The sequence below is a fragment of the Maniola hyperantus genome, chromosome 18, assembly GCF_902806685.2.
Source record: "Maniola hyperantus chromosome 18, iAphHyp1.2, whole genome shotgun sequence".
In the NCBI taxonomy this organism is placed as follows: domain Eukaryota; kingdom Metazoa; phylum Arthropoda; class Insecta; order Lepidoptera; family Nymphalidae; genus Maniola; species Maniola hyperantus.
In genome coordinates, this window is record NC_048553.1 from 5,868,030 (window position 1) to 5,887,513 (window position 19,484).

Here is a 19,484-nt window from a genome sequence, read left to right on the forward strand (position 1 = left end):
TCACTACAGAGCACAGGCCTCCTCTCAGAGTGAGAAGTGTTTTGGCCATAGTCTACCACGCTGGCCAAGTGCGGATTGGCAGACATGTTAAAAATTACGTGGTATTAATACGACATAATTTTCGTCGATAATTACCAGAAGTATTAAAACATTGGTTTAATGGAATTTAATCAACAAAACTCGATAAATACCTGGAGGTTTCGTCCTGACCATCAAAGGTACTGAAGGAGGCGAGGACCCAGCTCTCGAATGCGCAACAGCTTTCACTGAATAACTGGCGCCACAGGACAGTGCCCTTAGTACAACACTAGAAGCTTCCCCTCCCGCCTCTATTTTACGTTCTTCTTCTCCCCTTGAACTGCTTGACTCTGCACCATCAGTACTGTCATCTCGGATTCGGATCCAAAAGACTGTGAAACCTTTATATAGGGTAGAAACAATATGCAATACTGTTAGTTTTGAAAAATTTGTATGGGTGCCAGTTAGTTAAGTCTTTAATGATCCTGCAGTAATATGATGTACCAATGCAAGTATATTTTTTTGACTATTACGATTGTATGCAAATCAAACGTTATACAGGGTGTAACCAGAACGCTAGCAAAAACGATGACAGGTGATAGTTATGATGATAATTGATATGATACCACCAAAAAACGCGATTCTGCACCTTGTTTGTAAATTAGGTTCGTTCGTTTGTACAATATTTTAAAGTTATAATAAAGCCTTTAAAGACAGATGATCTTGATATCTTGTAGGTCCTTTCGCCATCATCAACAACTTATCGAAGGTTCACTACTGAGCACGGATCTCCTCTCAGAATGAGAAGGATTTTGGTAATTTACGAATGCGATTTAACTTACCATGAGGCGGTGCAGAAGGATGATGCGTGGTCCTCCAAGAGAGCTTAGCATCAGTATGTGCAGCTCGATCCAAAGCTAATGTGGGCGCTGCTGGTGGCGCCGCGCACTCTATGCGGTATGTCACATCTTCCGAACCAAAGGAATTGCGTCCAGAGCAAGTGTAATTACCAATGGTTGATGGATCTACTTCTGTCACAATATAAGAGATAATGAAAATCATTGTGCAAAAACTTTGATAATCAGTACCTACCCTTATTAAAAATGCGAAAGTGTGTTTGTTTGTTGATTTGTTGATTTGTATGTTTGTTCACGTCACGTCGCAACGGTGCAACGGATTGACGTGATTTTTTGCATGGGTATAGATAAAGACCTGGAGAGTGACATAGGCTATTTTTATCGCGGTAAATCAAAGAGTTCCCACGGGATTTTTAAAAAACCTAATTCCACGTGAATGAAGTACCGGGCATCAGCTAGTAATATATAAACATAGAATTTATGTGAAGTCTCAACAGAAAGACTTAAGTATGCCATAAAATTATTACCAATAAAATTAAGACTTTTTAGGTTAGTAACTGCCAACTGGGCTAACAGTTGGTAGCCCAGTTTTTAACCCCGAAAACAACAAACAAATTATGAAGAGATAGATTGTAGAATAGAAACTGTTACTTTCACTACCACAGTTCACTTATCTACTGTAAAATGTAAACTTTTCTAGTCTACGACACAAAGACAAACTTTTTTATAATATGCATGTATAAATAAAATACCTACAGAAATTAAAAATATTAGTAAGATAAACATTTTCAAAAAGAAACTGATTTTTTTGTTATTATAAATATCTGAGCCCGGCCCTGCCGGCAAGTGTATGAGCATTGCCATACCTATATTATTGCACATTATAGGGGAAAGCAGGTAGGATTCGTACACTTTTTACTCTAGGTCATGTAAAAACAAAACTAATAAATATTTCAAAATAATTTCAACGCTGCTGGATTACCTAGTTATCTGGCTTTAATTATAGTGTAGTTCAGTGTTGATGCAAAGTAAGATGACAAAGCTATGATGAATTTCCCAAAAAATGGAAATCGTACGAAAGCACCCCACACGCGAGGTAGCTTCGTACATCGACTAGGGTACATTCGTACATAGTGGGGAGCCTTCGTACACAGGAATTAAAAAGGCTATTTTATATGAAATTAAACATTTATTGATATCAAAATTAACACAGAATCAACCTTAAATATAGTAATAATTAACAATATGGTGTTTACAAACAATTTATTACAATTTAAGTCATTCATTAATCAACATTCTAATTTACCGTTATAGTAACTCGCGTTTCATCTCTTTAGCCTTCCGTTTTCTCTCTTGTTCTCCTTTTTTCATCTTTTTTGCTCTTTCCTTTTCTATCAGTCTATTTTTTTCGGGATTATATGTTATATCCTTAATTTTTCTAATACTTTTCCTTTCTTTGTGTCTTTTTAGGTGCATTCTCATTCACTTTAGGCTAAGGTAAAAGGTTGCATAATTTCTGGCGTCATCATCCCACAGTTGATGTAGATGGTGATGGAGGTGGCAATCTCGATGATAGATCTTGTTGAGTAAGAGCTATTTCTTTGGGAGTTGAATTGGGATAGCGCCTATGTCAAAAATAAACGATTTCTTAGTAATTATTATTAAACAGAGGGTCCAAATTTCGTAAAATCCACGTCCATTGTAAGTTTTAACCATTCAAAACTGATTCTAAAGTTGTTGATTTAAATATAAAGAGTAGGTACGTCAAATGTTTATGACGTCATATCTATGTATATCTTTTATACAAGCTGCCATAGGTACTAAGCCAGCGTTTTGACGTTTGATAAGAAGTTGCTAATTTGACTTATAGCGCAGCTCACGACAGGCATGAAACTTCGAAGAAAGAAAACATCGAGGTTTCACCCACACTGGCAGGCGTCAAATGTCGCCTGTATTTGACGCTCGGTAGGCTATGAAACTACTAGGTATTTTTGATTTAACGACACCCCTAGCCTAATATTTAGCAGATGTCGATTTCAGGATCAAACCAAAAGTTTCTTCACTCTAGTTCTACTCTGCTAGTCTAGGCACCACCACTATTTGTTGCATGTTATCATCTGGGAGTGGTTTAGAATTGGAATCCCATAACCCAGTTAGTGCAAAAAGATCTGAACTCACGCGGGGTGCATTCGTAAAGTACGAATCCACCCCACTCCTAACTGCACAAAGGTACCCCAACCAAAAAAATCAAACAATAAATTTAAAATAAAAATAACGGTGAAGGCTATCCCAAAATTAATGTTTACACATGAATCTAAGGCACTTATCCAAAGACTATTATATGTTACTTTAACAATTTGAGCCAAGCTTATTACGAATTAATGTCGTCAAAGATGAGTCGAAAAATTATTTTCGCGGTGTGAAAACACGTTTTGACTTATTCTAAAAAAACGGACTGTTTTACAGCCACTGCACTTAGCTGTGAGCCTATGAATATGAGCGGGCCTCACATATACAAAAACACAAACGCGTCACTATGTTGCATAGTGTAGATATGACTGTTGTACGAATGCTCCCTCTGTACGAATCCTACCTGCTTTCCCCTACTACCCGCTATTTTTACGATCGTGTTGTTGCTTGCCACCGCACTGTGCCGAAAGATAAAATTAGTTTAAATTTGTTACTATAATTTCTCATTAAGTGAAATTTGTATATCTGATTTCTTTTGAGAATAAATTTTTTTAACCACTTGTAATGTACGTGACAGGTCGAGATGGCAATCAGGGCATGAGGCGGGGGGACGCACCGCACACCCGCACGTCACCCGCGGTTTCCCGTACCCGGTTAGCGCGAGAGCTGTGCGGGTGTGTGGGGCGTCCCATTGCGATTTCCATCTTGACCTGTCGCGTAATGTACCTCAAGTTCTAGATCTGATAAGTACTAAAATGTAATCAATGAATACTAAGTATAATAATATAAAGAGGAAAGATTTGTATGCTTGTAATAAACTCTGAAATTACTGAACTGATTTTAATAATTATTTCACCATTAGAAAGTAACATCAGTACCTATATTTCAGTACCCATATTATAAATGCGAAAGTGTGTTTGTTAGTTGGCTTACTGGTTTGTTGGTTTGTCTTTCAACACGTCGCAACAGAGCAACCGATTGACCAGAATTTTTGCATGGGTATAGTTAAAGACCTAAATCCACGCGGTCTAAGTTGTGGGCATCAGCTTAGGCTATAAATTACACATTATGTACCACGGAAGAAGTTGGGGCCAAAGCTAGTCCTTAATATGTATAAGTACCATGTATAACAAGATGTCCATGAGGAGTGACGTACGTCCGTGGATCATGCGTGATTGGTCTGTCTCCGTGATGCCATCGGGTTCGAGGAGCAGGTTCGCCGCGACAAACGCACGCCAGGCGCAATGAGTGACCGCATTGGACGCGCGCCCATACGCCGAATGAAAGCAGTCTGACCGCCGCTAAAAAGTACATTTAATTTTACAAAGTTGTACAAAATTACGAGGAATAGTTATTACTTCAAAAATTTATATAAGTGAGATAGGCTTGCGCTTGACGACAATCATGCCTAAGAAACAGACCAACGATGAGGTCAACTTAAGATTGGAGCGCACTTGCCTAGAAGATGCCCATTCACTCTTGCCTTGAAGGTATTCAAGTTATATCTACTTTGTTGAAAACAAGGATGCCAGAAGGGTATTCGTATCAAAAACACCTTAGTGGTTCGTATCAGAAACGTTGAGCAAAAACGTTTGAACAAAAACGCTTCCTACGAGTAGATTAGATGTTGTGTTGGCTTCAAACACGGAAGGAGATACTTAAGTGCACTTAAAGGCGAGCCGATATGCAAACGACAGTAAAAATGCGGAAGACGCACGCATTGACTACCGAAAGCATCATTTCCTCCATTTTTGCTGAAATAACATACCTCTAGAAGTGGTCGTTGCTGGTTGCGGTGCGGAAGGCTCTCCTTCCCCAGCAGTGGAATGTGCTGCGACCCACGCTTCATACGTAGCACTTTCAGATAAAGAACGCAATTCAGTGAATCCTCCTAGACCTATCGATGTCTCGCCGTCTTCTGCTTGCACTGTCGTTGTTTGTGGAGGTCTGTCCCTGATAGAAGGTACAAAAAATTGTTTCAATCGTCCAGATAACGTGACAAGTAAAATTTTGAATTTTCAAGTTATGTGCCAAGACTAGGTAAGTAGGTACATATAAACCTAAAACAAAAGGGAATTAAAATGTACAAAATTCTTCAGTAACCCACAAGTCACACCATACAATAGTTAAACAAAAAGTTGACTAGAATAAGTAAGTTGCAAAACGAGAAAATAACTAAGTAGATACAAACTTGTAAAGAGAGCCAGGCGACCAACCACGCTACATTTGATTTAAAAAAAAATAGTTATCTTAATTATATTAATACCTTCCAAGTTCCCGATAAAAAACAGTGTAATATAAAATTGGTCCATTGGATCGAGATGGTGGCAGCCAACTGACAGCCAAAGATGTTACTGAAGTTGCTATAACTTTAACGGCAGCTGGTGGACCTGGAGCTGTAAGAAAAAATATGAGGTATGGTAAGCTTTATCAAATCTTTTAAAAGAGCAACTGCCGAGTTTCTTGCTGGTTCGGTAGGAAAGGCATACGGAACCCGTGGCAAATGCATTTGTTGTAAAAGTTTCATTGAATAAAACTATTTTGATTTCATTTTGATTTGATGTAGATATAAAGCTTTTTAAGTCATTAATCTATCTCATAATCTTGACGAATATTTGCATTCCGGGATGGTACCTGCTCTTTTTTTTCCACTAGAAGCTGCCTAACTACTGTTACCTCTTTTAGTATTATCCATTCAGTATATGCAAAATTACCTATTTCTTTACCTTGCGTGCTCTCAGATTTTTTTCTTCTTAGAAATCTGAAAAAGATTTTGATGTACCTACTCACCGTCCTGTTGTGTAGTACAATGTATAGGATGTGCTGGCACACCATCCCCAGCAGCCGTATACGCTAGAGCCTGCACCGTGTAGTTCATGTGCGGCTTCAACGCTAGAAGTAAGGTCTCCACGCCTGCGACGCGTTTGACCTCAGCCCCTGCAGTTATGCTTGAACCGCCACCGCCTCGGACCTCCCACTCCAGCCAATCTGCCGCTGCCGACAAACAACTGCCTTCACTCAGCTAGGATTGTTTTTATTAAGAGGTAGAAAAATAAAAAAATCCAACCTAACAATCGTGTGGCAGTCCCAACTTTTTCGCAATTTGTGGCAATGCGCCATGAAATATCGATTCTTAGTTCTTGGTTCGTTACAGAATCATCGTTGTTTTAGGGGAAAAGTGTAAAACGTTTTGACATATCAATAATAGTATCCAATTGGCAGTATTTTGCTCCGTGAAATCTTAAAAACTGTCAAGCTTCAACAGAACTAAACTTTAAATATTGTTAAGTACAATTAAACAATAGTCCATGACAGGTCGAGATACCCGCACGTCACCCGCGCTCGCCCGCACTGGGTTAGCGTATGCGATGTGTGGGTGTGCGGGGCGTTTCCTCCCTGATTGCCATCTCGACCTGTTGCGTACTATACGTAACTTAGGTAAAGGCTAATGAATAGCGTAGAACACAATTTTACCGTATTCTACTCACTATGTTCCGGTCGGTAAAGCAACTTATATCCTAGTAACGCTCCGTGATGCGCGTGCGCCGGTGGTGGAGACCATTCCACTTTCAAACTTTGAGGAGACACAGCGCGACATCTCACTGCACGAGGTCCTTCGGATGGAACTGCAAAAATATAAGTAATAACTGTCTTTTTCTGGAGTAGAGTGAGATAGAACCATTTATATAATACTAGCTTATGCTCGCGACTTCGTCGAATATAAAATGCAGTTTAACCAAACCTTTTGAAAAAAAAATAAACCAGCTCAACACTTGTAAAAAAAAAGAAATCTTTGGATTTACCATTTTCTTGTGTAAGAGTGTTAACTGGTGCCGTAGCAGGGCCAGCTCCTGCACTGTTAAATGCTCTCACACTTACTGAGTACCTGTAAAAGTAAACTTTTCTGACAACCTGAATAGCACAATAGGTAAATCATCTTCCACTACTAGAGCTACCTACGCAAGAGAGTACGCATTTTTTGAAGCATTGCTTGGGCTACAATAACTATGCTTTATATTTTACAGTATCATTCATGTTTGTGTCTAATGTGATATTACTAACCTTGTATAATGTTCGAGGCCTTCAATAGTGTATTTGGTGACATGTCCTCTAACAGTTGCGAACTCCATACCAACGCTGGCACCTCCTGACAACGAGCCATCAGCAGAAGGCCACCACCATACTGTGTATCCTAACAGTTCACCATTCCATGCCGATGTCGGGGGAGCCTAGGAGAAATTTTATGAATTTTAACTTGGAGCCAAAACGGAATGAAACTTCTGGTATCATGAAGCAAAAACCAGGTAGAATACTGTTAAATTTTCTATATAGCTCGCGGTTGTTGAACTTATTAACCAAAGTGTTTTTTTCTATCATCAGAAAAAAACACTTTGGTTAATAAGTTTTAGAAGTTTTCTATGTTTCTCATTTCGCTTACTGTTCAAAAGCAACGGAAGTTCATCGTCGAATTACAAATAAGGACGCGTGAGTGATGCGTTAAAATACTGAATAATCTCTTCGCTTTTTTTTATTGGTTACATTTATAGCAATCAATGCCGAAACGCACTGATCAGTTCAAAAACACGGTTCGTGCAAGGGCCCGGTAAATTCAGATATTTTTGCTTTGATTAAAATATTTATACTAAAACACTTACCTGCCAGAGCAATTCAATCGTGGAAGGTCTAGGGGCAGAAGCTTGTAAACTGATGGGAGGACGAGCAGGCGGTTCGTGTAATGTCAAAGCAAGTAGAGCCCTCGTATGTGGTGATGCGAATTGCGCTGTCACAGTTCTTGCTCGTACTAGGTACGCTGTTGCTGGTTCTAGACCTGTTATTGTGGCATCTTCGGTCCTATGAAAATTAAAGTCCATGACAAATATGGCTATAATATAATCTAGCCTTATCGAATTACTGAACAAATCATGCCCGCGTAGTGTCTACCTCTCCGCGCTGAACAGTCATGCTGATCTTTGCACAAAAAAATAAGCCTACGCTTCTATCGCCAGATGAGGCAAATTATTCCAACAAAGAGTTCCGTGCATCTTCGTTTTATATTATATATATGTATAGTGAAATGCACTGAACTTTCACTTTCTAGTAAAAATATACTGTACTTATATAACTTTCTTGGTATTTTCAGTGGTGCTACAATTTATTCGGTGACTTACTCGGAATATGAGTTGACACTGTGAGCTGATACAGACACATTGTGGGTATCAGCGTCTCTCCAAGCGTCAGCGTTGGCGGAGTCATGTCTCCGGTACTGCACCACGTAGCCCAGTACGGGAGAGTTGCCGTCATAAGGTCTCCTCCATTGCAGGCGGATGGTCCGTGATGTGGTGTCTACCACTCTGAAGTTAGCTGGTGGTTCCGGAGGCTCTAAATATAATAATTCTAATTTTAATTGAATAGGTTACTCAGATAATTTTTTATTTAATAAGGTTGATTCATTAAAATAAAGCATTGATGCATGGTTTTGCAGTTAAAACGTAGTAGTAGAAAGCTTTGTTGCAACAAAACACAGTCACTTAAAAGACAGAACTTTAAAAAGCTTAAGTAAGTACCTATACAAAGGGATACAAATTGACTCGTATAAATAACTAAGTGGGGAAGTAACAGTCACTTTTAAATTAAGATCGTCATTACAAAGATAAGTGAGAAAGTCCATAAATAATTTAAAAGTTGAAAGCCTGAAACTTTATTTGAGAGGTTTGCATAGTAAACAAGTTAGAAGCACTTTCACGCTCGCGCTGTTTACATGAGCATTACGAGGGCACTTTTTGCTCTCAGAAAACTCCACTACTTAAGAAACCCAGGAACGGCAGTTTTCTGTGGATTTTATCTGATTAATTAGTACCTACCTACTAAATTTTAAATGAAATTGAGAAATTTTAATCCATACTAATATTATAAATGAGAAAGTGTGTCTATATGTCTATCTGTCTGTCTGCTAGCTTTTCACGGTCCAACAACACGGCCCAAATTTGGTACAGAGTTAGCTTACATCCCGGGGCAGGACATGGGCTACTTTTTATCCCGGAGAGTTAACCGCGGGATTTTTAAACAACCTAATTCCACGCGGACGGAGCCGCGCGGGCATCATCTATTTAAATATATAAAAGAGAAATACCACTCACTCACTCACTCACTGACTGACTGACTGACTAATCACGAAATCTCAGGAACTATAAAGCCTACAAACTTGAAATTTGGAAGGTAGGTTCTTTCTAGGACGTAGGTGTCAGCTAAGAAACGGTTTTGAAAAATTCCCCCCCCCTAAGGGTGTGAAAGGGGGGGGGGGGTCGAAGGTTGTATGAAAGTCCAATGTTTTTGAAGTTAGAGATATGAAAATCGACATTTAGGTTTATTAGCTTTGAATAATAAAAATCTGTATAAGTCAATTTGAAAAATTCCTCCCTTAAGGGTGGTAAAATAGGGGGGAAAAGTTTTTATAGATTTTTTTAACTATTGTTATTTTTACTTGAAACGTAGGTTCTTTCTAGGGGGTAGGTATCAGATAAGAAAGAATCTAACTCAATTCCCCGTATAATATATCGAATCGATAACCCCCAATCGCTATCTGCTTGATTAGTTACCGATTCGCTGCCTAGACGCTCGGCGTTACGCATTTCTGATACTCATCTTACAAGCCACCGTTTTCCATATAAGACTGCATCATCAATAACCATAATTTATCGTTTTTAAAAGCAAATGAGACATTAAAGAAAACTTGAAGCATAAAATCTTCGAGAAACAAACCAAAAAATTGAGAACAGCAACTATACTTATTATTATAGTTTACTAGCTGATGCTCGCGACATCGTTCGCGTGGATATAGGGTTCTTTTTAAGAACTATTTGATTTTAGGGATAAAAGAAACCTATGTGTTAATCCAGGATATAATCTATTCCCACTCAAAAGAGTAACAAACATACACACACACACATGCACAGAAATTTTCCTCTTTATAATAAGCGAATAGTGATCAGTTGATCACACTAATATTATAAAGGCGATAGTATGTGAGTATATGTTTTTTGCTCTTTTACGCAAAATCTACAAGACGGATTTGGCTAAAATTTGAGATGAAGATAGATTATACCCTGGATTTTTTATCCCTAAAATCACATAGTTCCTACGGGATTTAAAAAAACTTATATCCACGCGAATGATGCCGCGGACATTAGCTAGTAAACTATAATAAACTATAGCAAACTATCAAGCACCGTTATCGTTTAAACCACTCACCTTGAACCCCTAAATGTACAAAATGGTCCGACCTCCCGTAGGGGTTGGAGGCTTGGCAGCGATAAACCCCCGAGTCGCGCCTATCTGCACGCTCAATCACTAATTCGCTGCGTAGACCCTCCGCGCTACGCGTTTCTGATATGCTCATCCTGAGGGCAACGATATTCGAATTGATTTTTTTTCGTAACATTGAATCTTTTCACAGCTTTACTTATCTCAGATCGCATGTAAATAAGATGTAAATGATCCAGACTTATTTTCTCGTTATAAGTATATTTGTAATGTAAGTAAGTATATTATGTAAGTTGAATTTGTTTGCATCAAAGTGTATTGTACAATATTATTTCGAGAAAGTGATACTTTAAGGAAAGGCAACATACTCATGGACCTAAGTGAATAAATAATCACGATACCACTGCGGGTCGCGGTGGGTGTTGGTGTGTTCACTCAACTAAACACGCGTCGAGGAATCTCGAAGTTTCGGTCTTAATTTATTGTGCGTTATTAGCGTTCCGTACCTCAAAAGGAAAAATGGAACCCTTATAGGATCACTTTGTTGTCTGTCTGTCTGTCTGTCTGTCAAGAAACCTATAAGGTACTTCCCGTAGATCTAGAATAATGGGAAGGTAGGTAGGTCTTATAGCAGACATATTATGGGAAAATATCTGAAAACCGTGAATTAGTGGTTACATCACATCATATAAAAAAAAAAAATTGTGGTCATGAACTAATAATTAGTGTTTTCAATTTTCTAAGTAAGATAACAATATCAAGTGGCTTATCATACGAAAGGCACTTCACTTATGCATTCTAAAACAGATTTTTATTTATTTTTATGCATCATAGTTTTTGATTTATCGTGCAAAATGTCGAAAAAATACGACTGTAGTACGGAACCCTCGGTGCGCAAGCCTGACTCGCACTTGGCCAGTTTTTTTTTAATATATTTTCTTTATTCTTAGTAATCATTCGTGATCATTATGGACATAATATTTTCTCCATGAGTAGCGGCAATACGCATTGGCCCCTAGTCCTCGGTAGCCCTTATTATTCTCGTACACGGTAGCGGACGTGGTCACGGAGAGCAGAGGGTGCGAAGGTGAGGCGCTCTCCTGCACGATGGACTGACAATATGAACAGGCTGGCGGGAAGTGGCTGGATGAGGACGACTGGGTGAGGATTGGGTATGTTGGCCTTCATTAGAGAAGGCCTATGTCCTAATAAAGAAATTTAGTTATTACCTGTAGTCGGAATTAGGTAGCGCCCTTCCAGAGTGGCTCCAAGACATAGACAAAGGGTTGTCTCCTCTAGCAACACAGACCAGCCTCACTGTATCCCCAAGCTTGGCTGTCACGTTTACAGATGGCGTCTCAAATCTTGCTGGTTCTGTTATTGAAGTGAACTAGTATTATTTAATGTGTTACTTTGAAGGCGCAAAACACATTACAGTGTTGTGGTGTGTTGCAATGCAATCTGGTGCACTGATTAACCAATCAGAGTGCGTTTTAAGCGGCAGCAAGTCAGAGTACCAGTCTTCATACAAAACTTATTGTTCGTCAACTTTGTATGACTCCGATAATTTAGAAATCTGGAAACTTATAGACAGATACGTACTTAGGTATTAGTTTCTTGAACAAGTCTACAAAGTTTCACTGAGTTTGATTGGTTAATATAAATGAGAACCAAACTATGTTTATTTGGAGCCCGCAACGGATAAACTCCTTTTAAAAACTGACATTATGTGTGCAATAAAGTACTCCAAAATAAAATGTGCATAAAATTACTCCAAGCATGATAGATACAAGAGGATATGAAGATCGCTTATGGTTAAATAATAATTGTTTTGAGGACCGTAAACGAAGATTTAAATTAAAATACAATTTTTATTACTCTTAAACACAAAGCACTACGGATAAACCCTTCAGCATAACGACAAGTGCACGGGAGTGTCTCAAATCGGTCGCGCTATTAAGTTTCCATTTAATACATTATGCCGAGCGCTGTGTATATGGAAAGGGGTTACGATTTTAAGGTATCGGCACATCAAACTCGAGACGGGAACGGCTCAGCTAGTAAACTACTACCCAGCCCAGTAGGTACTCCAGTTCAAGTTTTTATTTTATTTTATCGAAGTTGAAAAACAATCATTATTTATGCAATCCTATTTCTAAAAAGTGTTTCGCAAAAGATTTTTTTGGGTCATCTAGAATTCTACATGTGACCTAAGTAAAAACTTTGATCGTACACAACATTAGAAAGCGGTTGAATAAAAAAATAGGTATAAAACTAGTTACCTACTTATCGCCAAAAATTTAGGAATTTGATATTTCTAAAAAATGCTACTTAGGATCAAGGGTTTTAGTTAAGTTTTAGTTTAAGCATTGTTTATAAGTAACATTAGTTTTGGCAATACTTACCCACGTTTTTTAACGAACCCTTAAGTATATTTTTTTAGTTAACCGCTATTTTAGAAAAAGGATGGCAGTGTTAGACGGTATACTCATGTGAATATGAGGGTTGTGCTTTATATTAAAAGATAAACTGGCCACCCACCCGCCTTTGGTGTGACAAAAACTTTATAGTAAGTGCAGTGTACAATACTCACCATTAACGTGTATCGTGAGCGTTTTAGAGAGGGCGGGCGCTACGCCGTTCTCGGCTCTACAGCGATATTTGCCGGAGTGCTCCGCTCGGGCCGATTCCAGCCTCAGCGATCCATTACTGAACACGACCGGATCGGATACACCGCCCAGGGCTGTTTCTGTACTACCTTTTGAATGGAGACGACAATCTTGTAGAGGTTTCAATATATATTCAATATATATAATAATACAATTCATTGAAATCGAAAGGATAACAAACACTTTCAAGCAAAATAATCGATTCTGATTAAGATTTAATTGGGAACTATTCAAAATGCAATATGGATGCATTAAAATGATAGTTTTATTAAACGCTCAATAAATTCACTCACTTTTAGTTTTACGAAGGTGACAATTAATTTAAGCGTAACTTTGCTTTTAGTGACGCAACGTTATGCTTCACATTTTTCACAGTTAGGTGCAATAATTAAAACAAAATTATTTTTCTAATTGACATACATAAAGACGTATATTAAGAATTATTCTGACCTGAAATATTAATGGCTACTTGCGTAACATTTTCTATGGGTTTGTCAAGTCTTAAACGCATTTAAATATTAGGTAAGTTATTATAATCATGCATTTGACTAATTTTATTTAGAGGAGATTCAAAACATATGTTACGCAAGCGGCTGTAATAATATCAATAATAATAATTAGAAACTCACCAGTGAACTTGGTCCAATAAATAGTAGGAGGAGGGTGACCACGCGCCTCACAGCTTACGGTCAGGGATCCATTTAGCAGCACCGCTGCGTCAGATGGCTCCATTTGCCAATATGGTGGAACTACATACAAAAGTATGACCTGTTAATATTTCAACAGTTTCACGAGTAATTTCAATATGACTATCATAAAGTTTGTCCCTCTTCTGGCCGCATCAATTATGCACAATAGCCGGCAAGAAAATATATTGTACCTACATCTACCTTTAGTCGCAGACAATTTTCCCTCGTCTGCGCAGGCCCTTAAAGTTATAAGAAAATCCTCACCTTTAATGGCCAGCTCGGCAGACATGTTAGCTTTCCCGGCAGTATTTGTGACAACACACGTATATGTGCCACTGTGCGCGGCGGTCAGGCTTTTAAACAACAACATACTGTAGAACTCCGCACCACGCTCGTCCACCTACACGTAATAAGGGAAAACATACGTTATTAAAATAACCAGAAAGTTCATTGAGATTAGCCTAAGGGCGCATTCAAATTGGCTGCAAAGTACTGCGGCCGCGATGCTTTGTGAATCCATAAATGAAAACGCAAGATTGCAGCGCTGCATCCGCGCTGCCTCCACGCAGTACTTTGGGGGAAATTTGAAGGCGCCCCAAGGAGATGACAGAGATAAATGCCTATGTCATTAATTATAAGTTATAATACCTATAACATTATCTCAACTGCATTGAACAAGTAGTTCTGCAGTAAATGACCCTCTTCTACGTACAATACGTGTCGGGCGAGTGGTTACAATATTTAAAAAAATAGCAAGGAAGAATTTCGTCCAGAATATTCCTAGCCCTCTCAATCAGAATAAAATTATACTGAAAATTCCTCAGAAATTGATGAAATAATCATATTATACTGAGCAATGAATGTGCAAATTAATTGGAATTTCTAATATATATGCCAGGCTGAAACGCAAATCAACACCTGCCCTTTGTTCTAAAAGCAATCTGGTTGATCGCATGCCAAATAGAGTTTCCGCTCGGGTCCCCGCTCTAGTCGCTGAACCGTAAGTTTAGCAGAAATAGCGTGGATATTTGCACTATACAAGTGTAGCTTGCAGTATACTGTTTCCCGTGACTGCCTCCGTAATACATATATTAATTTGTAGTGTATAGCACACAAGTATAATGCAGCTATCAGTGAAATAATTTTTCAGAATCGGATCATTACAATTCCCGAAATTACCCCCTAAATACAAACTCACAAACTAATAAAAGTATAGGTACCTCTTTATGATATTACTCTTTTTGATATTAATTAGTATCTATATGAGTAGGTAAACTCTGTAGGTACATTATCAAGCAATTTAAGAACTCAGAATTGCAAAAGGATAATTGAAAAGATTTATTTTCCAAATATTATATTTATTTTACTAATTTTATTATTTTATTTTTTATTAATACGAGCACAACTAATGTATATACAAGTATCTACTTACTTAGTTCTAAAATTAACTTCAAAGCTCAAACTTTTTTTTATATTTAGTTATTTAATAGTAATCAACAAAATTTTCTGAAAGAGGACGTCCTATTTAATCTTATAGGATTTCTTCGTTTTCTAATTTCTAACTTAAAGAAAGTACTTACTTACCTTACTTAACAGTAAAAAGTAACATCATATTAATTAAAATAAACTTAATATTTTTTATTTTGTACCTGTAGCACGCTTGAAATTGGCAGCTGATCCTTGAGCCATGAAAAGTAAACGGGCATGTCGCCCGAAGTCACGGTACAGGTGATCTGCGCGCGGTCACCCGAGCGTAGACCGGGCGGAAACACGATAGGCGAGAGCACTGGCGGCGACACCACGTTGATTTGTACCTGGAGTTAATAGCCGTGGTCACTGCTTTTATAAGAGGAGCCTTTTGAGTATTACTTACTCTTATAGCTGTTTATTTGGGTACTTATCAAAATAAATTTTAAGGTGGCAAAGTAAACGGGCATGTTGCCTGATGTCACCCGAGCGCAGACCGGGCGGAAGCACGATTGGCAAGAGCACCGGCGGCGACACCACGTTTAATTTGTACCTGGAGTTAATAGCCGTGGTCACTGCTTTAGTAGGAGGGAAGATAGCTTTTTGTGTATTACTCTTATACTTAGCTGTTTATTTGTGTATTAAAATAAATTTTAACGTAGCTAAGTAAACGGCCATGTTGCCTGGTGTCATCCGAGCGTAGGCCGGGCGGAAACACGATAAGTGAAAGCATTGGCGGTGACTTTACGTTGATTTGTACCTGGAGTTAATAGCCGTGGTTACTGCTTTTATAGGAGGGAAGATAGCCTGTTTTGTATTACGCTTATAGTCGTTTATATTTTATAAGTATAATATTATGTGAGTAGCGTGTGGCAGCCCGAGCGCAAGCCGAGTGGAAACGTGATAAGTGCGAACACCAAAGTCTACCAAAATCGAGATGTTTGGCAGACTTTTTTCTGGCCATGAATACATCTATTAAAGCCAAAAACTATTCAAAGGCCTTTTTTTGTTTGTTCTAGATTAATCAGTTGGCTTTTCTCATTAAATTGACCAGTTCACACAGCGTGATGTGCAGCTGTGCGACACGTTTTATGTCTGCCGAGGCCTTAGCCCCCCGTTCCCACTTGTCGTTTGTCGCTTGATGTTCCAGTGGCAGTACATTTTAACACAAAATCGGTTTCCGACAAAAGCTTCATATAAAATGTTCTGCCACTGGAACATCCCATTTTAAATCCGGGCCCGATACACGACAAGTGGGAACGAGGGGTTAGGCGGTTTGGTGTTATAATATTACCTCTCTCCTAGCAAGTTCCCCTCCAGGCGTGAGCACGGAACATATCCAGCCGCCTTTGTCGCGTGTTCGGTCCACGTTGGTGATAGTTAGATGCCCGTCACCCTGTCGGTAACGAGGATCGTTGCCTGCACCGCCTTCCCATTTTACTGAGCTTTATTTAAAAAATGACATTTTTCCATTTAGATTTAAAGTATAATATTAGATTTTTTGTAACGTATAGCTAACCGACGTATGCAATCTATAAAAGGAGAAACTGCCCGAATGACCACCTTAAACCACTCACAGCTGAGTCTAGGACCTAAATAGGTACCTAGACCTCCACTACGAAGAGATTTTCAAAAATTCTACCCAAGTGAGCCAGCTAGTTCTTTATAAAACTCATCCTCAAAGATATTAATTCCACTGCCGTGCGAACTAGATTTTTGGATTCACAGGTCAATGTTTCACTTTCACGTTTACTTTTCTTGTATTTTAACTGTGAGTGGTGATCCTCTTGTCACCTAAGTTTATTGGCCATCACATAGATTAATAAGCAGAACTTATAATTCAAATTTAAAGCCATGCAATTTAAAGACATGGGATGCGGACGTAATTACGCATAGAAAGATCGTACTGCGTATCACGATTCAGCACGGTATAGGTAAAAGCGGCAAACGCAAATCGCAATGCAATTTTTTTTAGGTTTCATCAATTCAAAATTAGAATGGGCGCTGAAGAAGAATGTGTTCCGTTCGGCACGTATCTGGCATGCTACCACTAACTAATAAATAATAATATGATTTATGCCCGTAAAAGTCTTTAAAATTGCTATCGCCGATTGGACGTGAAGCCTTACCAAATAAATCATACTTTGATTTATCGCAATAATGGAATTTTGATATTCCCGATATTAAAGTTTTCCAATTTTCAGCTCGAACTTTTCAATTAAAATGTTGACTACATAAAATTACTCACTCGATTGGAAACCCATAGTAGGGGCACCAAATAGTGACGTCAGACCCAGCAACTGCTTTTACTGGATTCATTGAGCGTATGTACGGAGGACCTGAAAGTTAATCACTTGTTAAAATATCTATTAACTATCGTAAGTTCACGTTTAATTGTTACATATTTTGGACTTAGCTTGCAACTTTTTTTGAATAACAAAGTAGTAAATAGGCAGTACCTACTTAATAATTTAAAAAAATCTTGTTCTCAAAAGTGAAGTCTGCCAATTCGCACTTGGCCAGCGTGGTGGACTATGACCACAACCCTACTCACTCTGAGAGGTGACCCGTGCTCTGTAGTGAGTCGGTCATGGGTTGATAATGGTGATGATGATGATGATGAATAATTAAAAACATGATCTAAATCATACACGCCTGTCATTATTATTCCTAATATTTTTAATTAGGTACCTATGTTTCAGTGGTAAGCAAAGGTCGTAGGTCATGCAAAATCTCATAAGTGAAAATAAATAATGAATGAAAATCACTATTACATTATTTACACAAGTAAAAGTAATTTATTTTAAAAATAAAACCTACATTATTTTAATCAATAAATATCTTCATGCAAATGCAATGCAATCAATTATTACAATGAAAATGAATACTTATGAAAATACTTAGGTACGTATGTTTATAATATTAAAAAATAATTAAAGTAAATAATTAATAAATAATTAAAAACCGTTACCATAAACATTAAGTCGAGCGGCATGCGCGACGGCTCCGTGGGAGTTAGTAGCACGACATTCGTATCGGCCCCCATGCTCTACCCTGGCGCTGTTCAAGGAGAGCGTCGACAGGATGTAGTTGCTACTGGACCCAATACCTGAAGGTCCTGTCTCCCGTCCTTCCGTGATTATTGCCCTGGTTAAAAAAAAATTACTTAGGGCTTGCGCAAACATTGAACTATTTGTCCACAGAGGACTAAAGTCCGTCATCTTTGGCTACGGTTTTAGCCATGTTATATATTTTAGACCATCGTATGCGTATCTTATGTGATAATTTTTTGTCCTCCGTTGACAATATTCCTTATTAGCAATCTTTTGCTTTGCCTCGTTAGCTGCGATAAATATTTTTTTGTTCGTGTACTACATTTTTTTATTACTTAAGTAATGAACGAAGACGTGGACAGTAAAAATCTTATAGAGATCTATTCCAAGTTATGAAAAATTAAAAAAAAAACTTTTTGCATTTGGCTAAAGGATATTTCATATTATTCTGAAAATATATTAAGTAAAAGGAAAGCTCATTTAATGAAGTCCGGAAAGGGTTTGATTGTCAATAGATATAACGAACAAAGGGCTGGAGTACAAATACAAACATATTTTAGTGAACAAAGAACATTGTAGTCTCTTTTATATACTATACAAAAAGAAAATGTCCTTGGCAAAAGAAATAGGGACTTTAATTTGAAAAGCATGAACACTACGGACGCTCGATAGCGAGGGGATAGTTTTTTTAATTAGACCGTTGATTTTCATTCGTCAACTTGTTGATTAACTATGTAGTTAAATTTATCAACTAGAATCCGGTCTATGAATTCAACTAGTTAATTGATAGATGGTGAATAGATTACACGTTGACATAAGACTAATGGTTGATTTATCCATTGTATGCGACGGGTCGAAATAGCCATTGGGAGGGAAAGGCCCCGCACACCCGCACAGCCCTCGCGCTAACCCGCTGCGGGATTGCACGGGTGACGTGCGTCCCCCCACCTCACACTCCGATTGCCATCTCGAGTCTCGACCTATCGCGGACTATACTTCGTTAATTGAAAGATGTGTACTTATTTTAACTCTTACCCATGATGTGATGGTATATTTTGTCCATCCAATGTCCATCGGAAACGCGGTGGAGGTTCCCCAACCGCTGAACACTTCAACGCAACTTGGGCACCAGGCTGCACTGCTTGCTCAATAAAAGTGTACACCAATTCTGGACGAGAATCTACAAAATTAAAAGAAAATATAGGTATCAATTAAAAAAATGTTACAGTAAAACTTAAAGTTAGCCTTATTACTGTACAAATCAAGCCCGTGTAAAATGGG

At 38.3% G+C, this 19,484-nt stretch overlaps 1 protein-coding gene across 3 annotated transcripts in view; it reads right to left on the reverse strand.

The window, feature by feature from the left end:
* The window catches only part of LOC117990832 (cell adhesion molecule Dscam2-like), a 104,450-nt gene that overhangs the window by 7,329 nt on the left and 77,637 nt on the right, over positions 1 to 19,484 (reverse strand). For 2 of the 3 annotated variants that reach the window (XM_069504723.1, XM_069504725.1), the window contains exons 8-28: positions 19,239 to 19,383; positions 18,122 to 18,297; positions 17,399 to 17,489; positions 16,445 to 16,595; positions 15,333 to 15,497; positions 13,948 to 14,083; positions 13,624 to 13,743; positions 12,919 to 13,083; positions 11,555 to 11,699; positions 10,314 to 10,462; positions 8,234 to 8,444; positions 7,721 to 7,916; positions 7,128 to 7,294; positions 6,869 to 6,951; positions 6,554 to 6,691; positions 5,856 to 6,059; positions 5,332 to 5,461; positions 4,834 to 5,018; positions 4,187 to 4,366; positions 861 to 1,049; positions 192 to 419 (exon numbers count right to left, since the gene is read on the reverse strand). In XM_069504723.1, coding sequence (XP_069360824.1) covers positions 192 to 419; positions 861 to 1,049; positions 4,187 to 4,366; positions 4,834 to 5,018; positions 5,332 to 5,461; positions 5,856 to 6,059; positions 6,554 to 6,691; positions 6,869 to 6,951; positions 7,128 to 7,294; positions 7,721 to 7,916; positions 8,234 to 8,444; positions 10,314 to 10,462; positions 11,555 to 11,699; positions 12,919 to 13,083; positions 13,624 to 13,743; positions 13,948 to 14,083; positions 15,333 to 15,497; positions 16,445 to 16,595; positions 17,399 to 17,489; positions 18,122 to 18,297; positions 19,239 to 19,383 — 3,354 coding nt within the window. The remainder of the gene's footprint in view (positions 1 to 191; positions 420 to 860; positions 1,050 to 4,186; positions 4,367 to 4,833; positions 5,019 to 5,331; positions 5,462 to 5,855; positions 6,060 to 6,553; positions 6,692 to 6,868; positions 6,952 to 7,127; positions 7,295 to 7,720; positions 7,917 to 8,233; positions 8,445 to 10,313; positions 10,463 to 11,554; positions 11,700 to 12,918; positions 13,084 to 13,623; positions 13,744 to 13,947; positions 14,084 to 15,332; positions 15,498 to 16,444; positions 16,596 to 17,398; positions 17,490 to 18,121; positions 18,298 to 19,238; positions 19,384 to 19,484) is intronic. The other variant, XM_069504724.1, reaches the window with a different exon arrangement.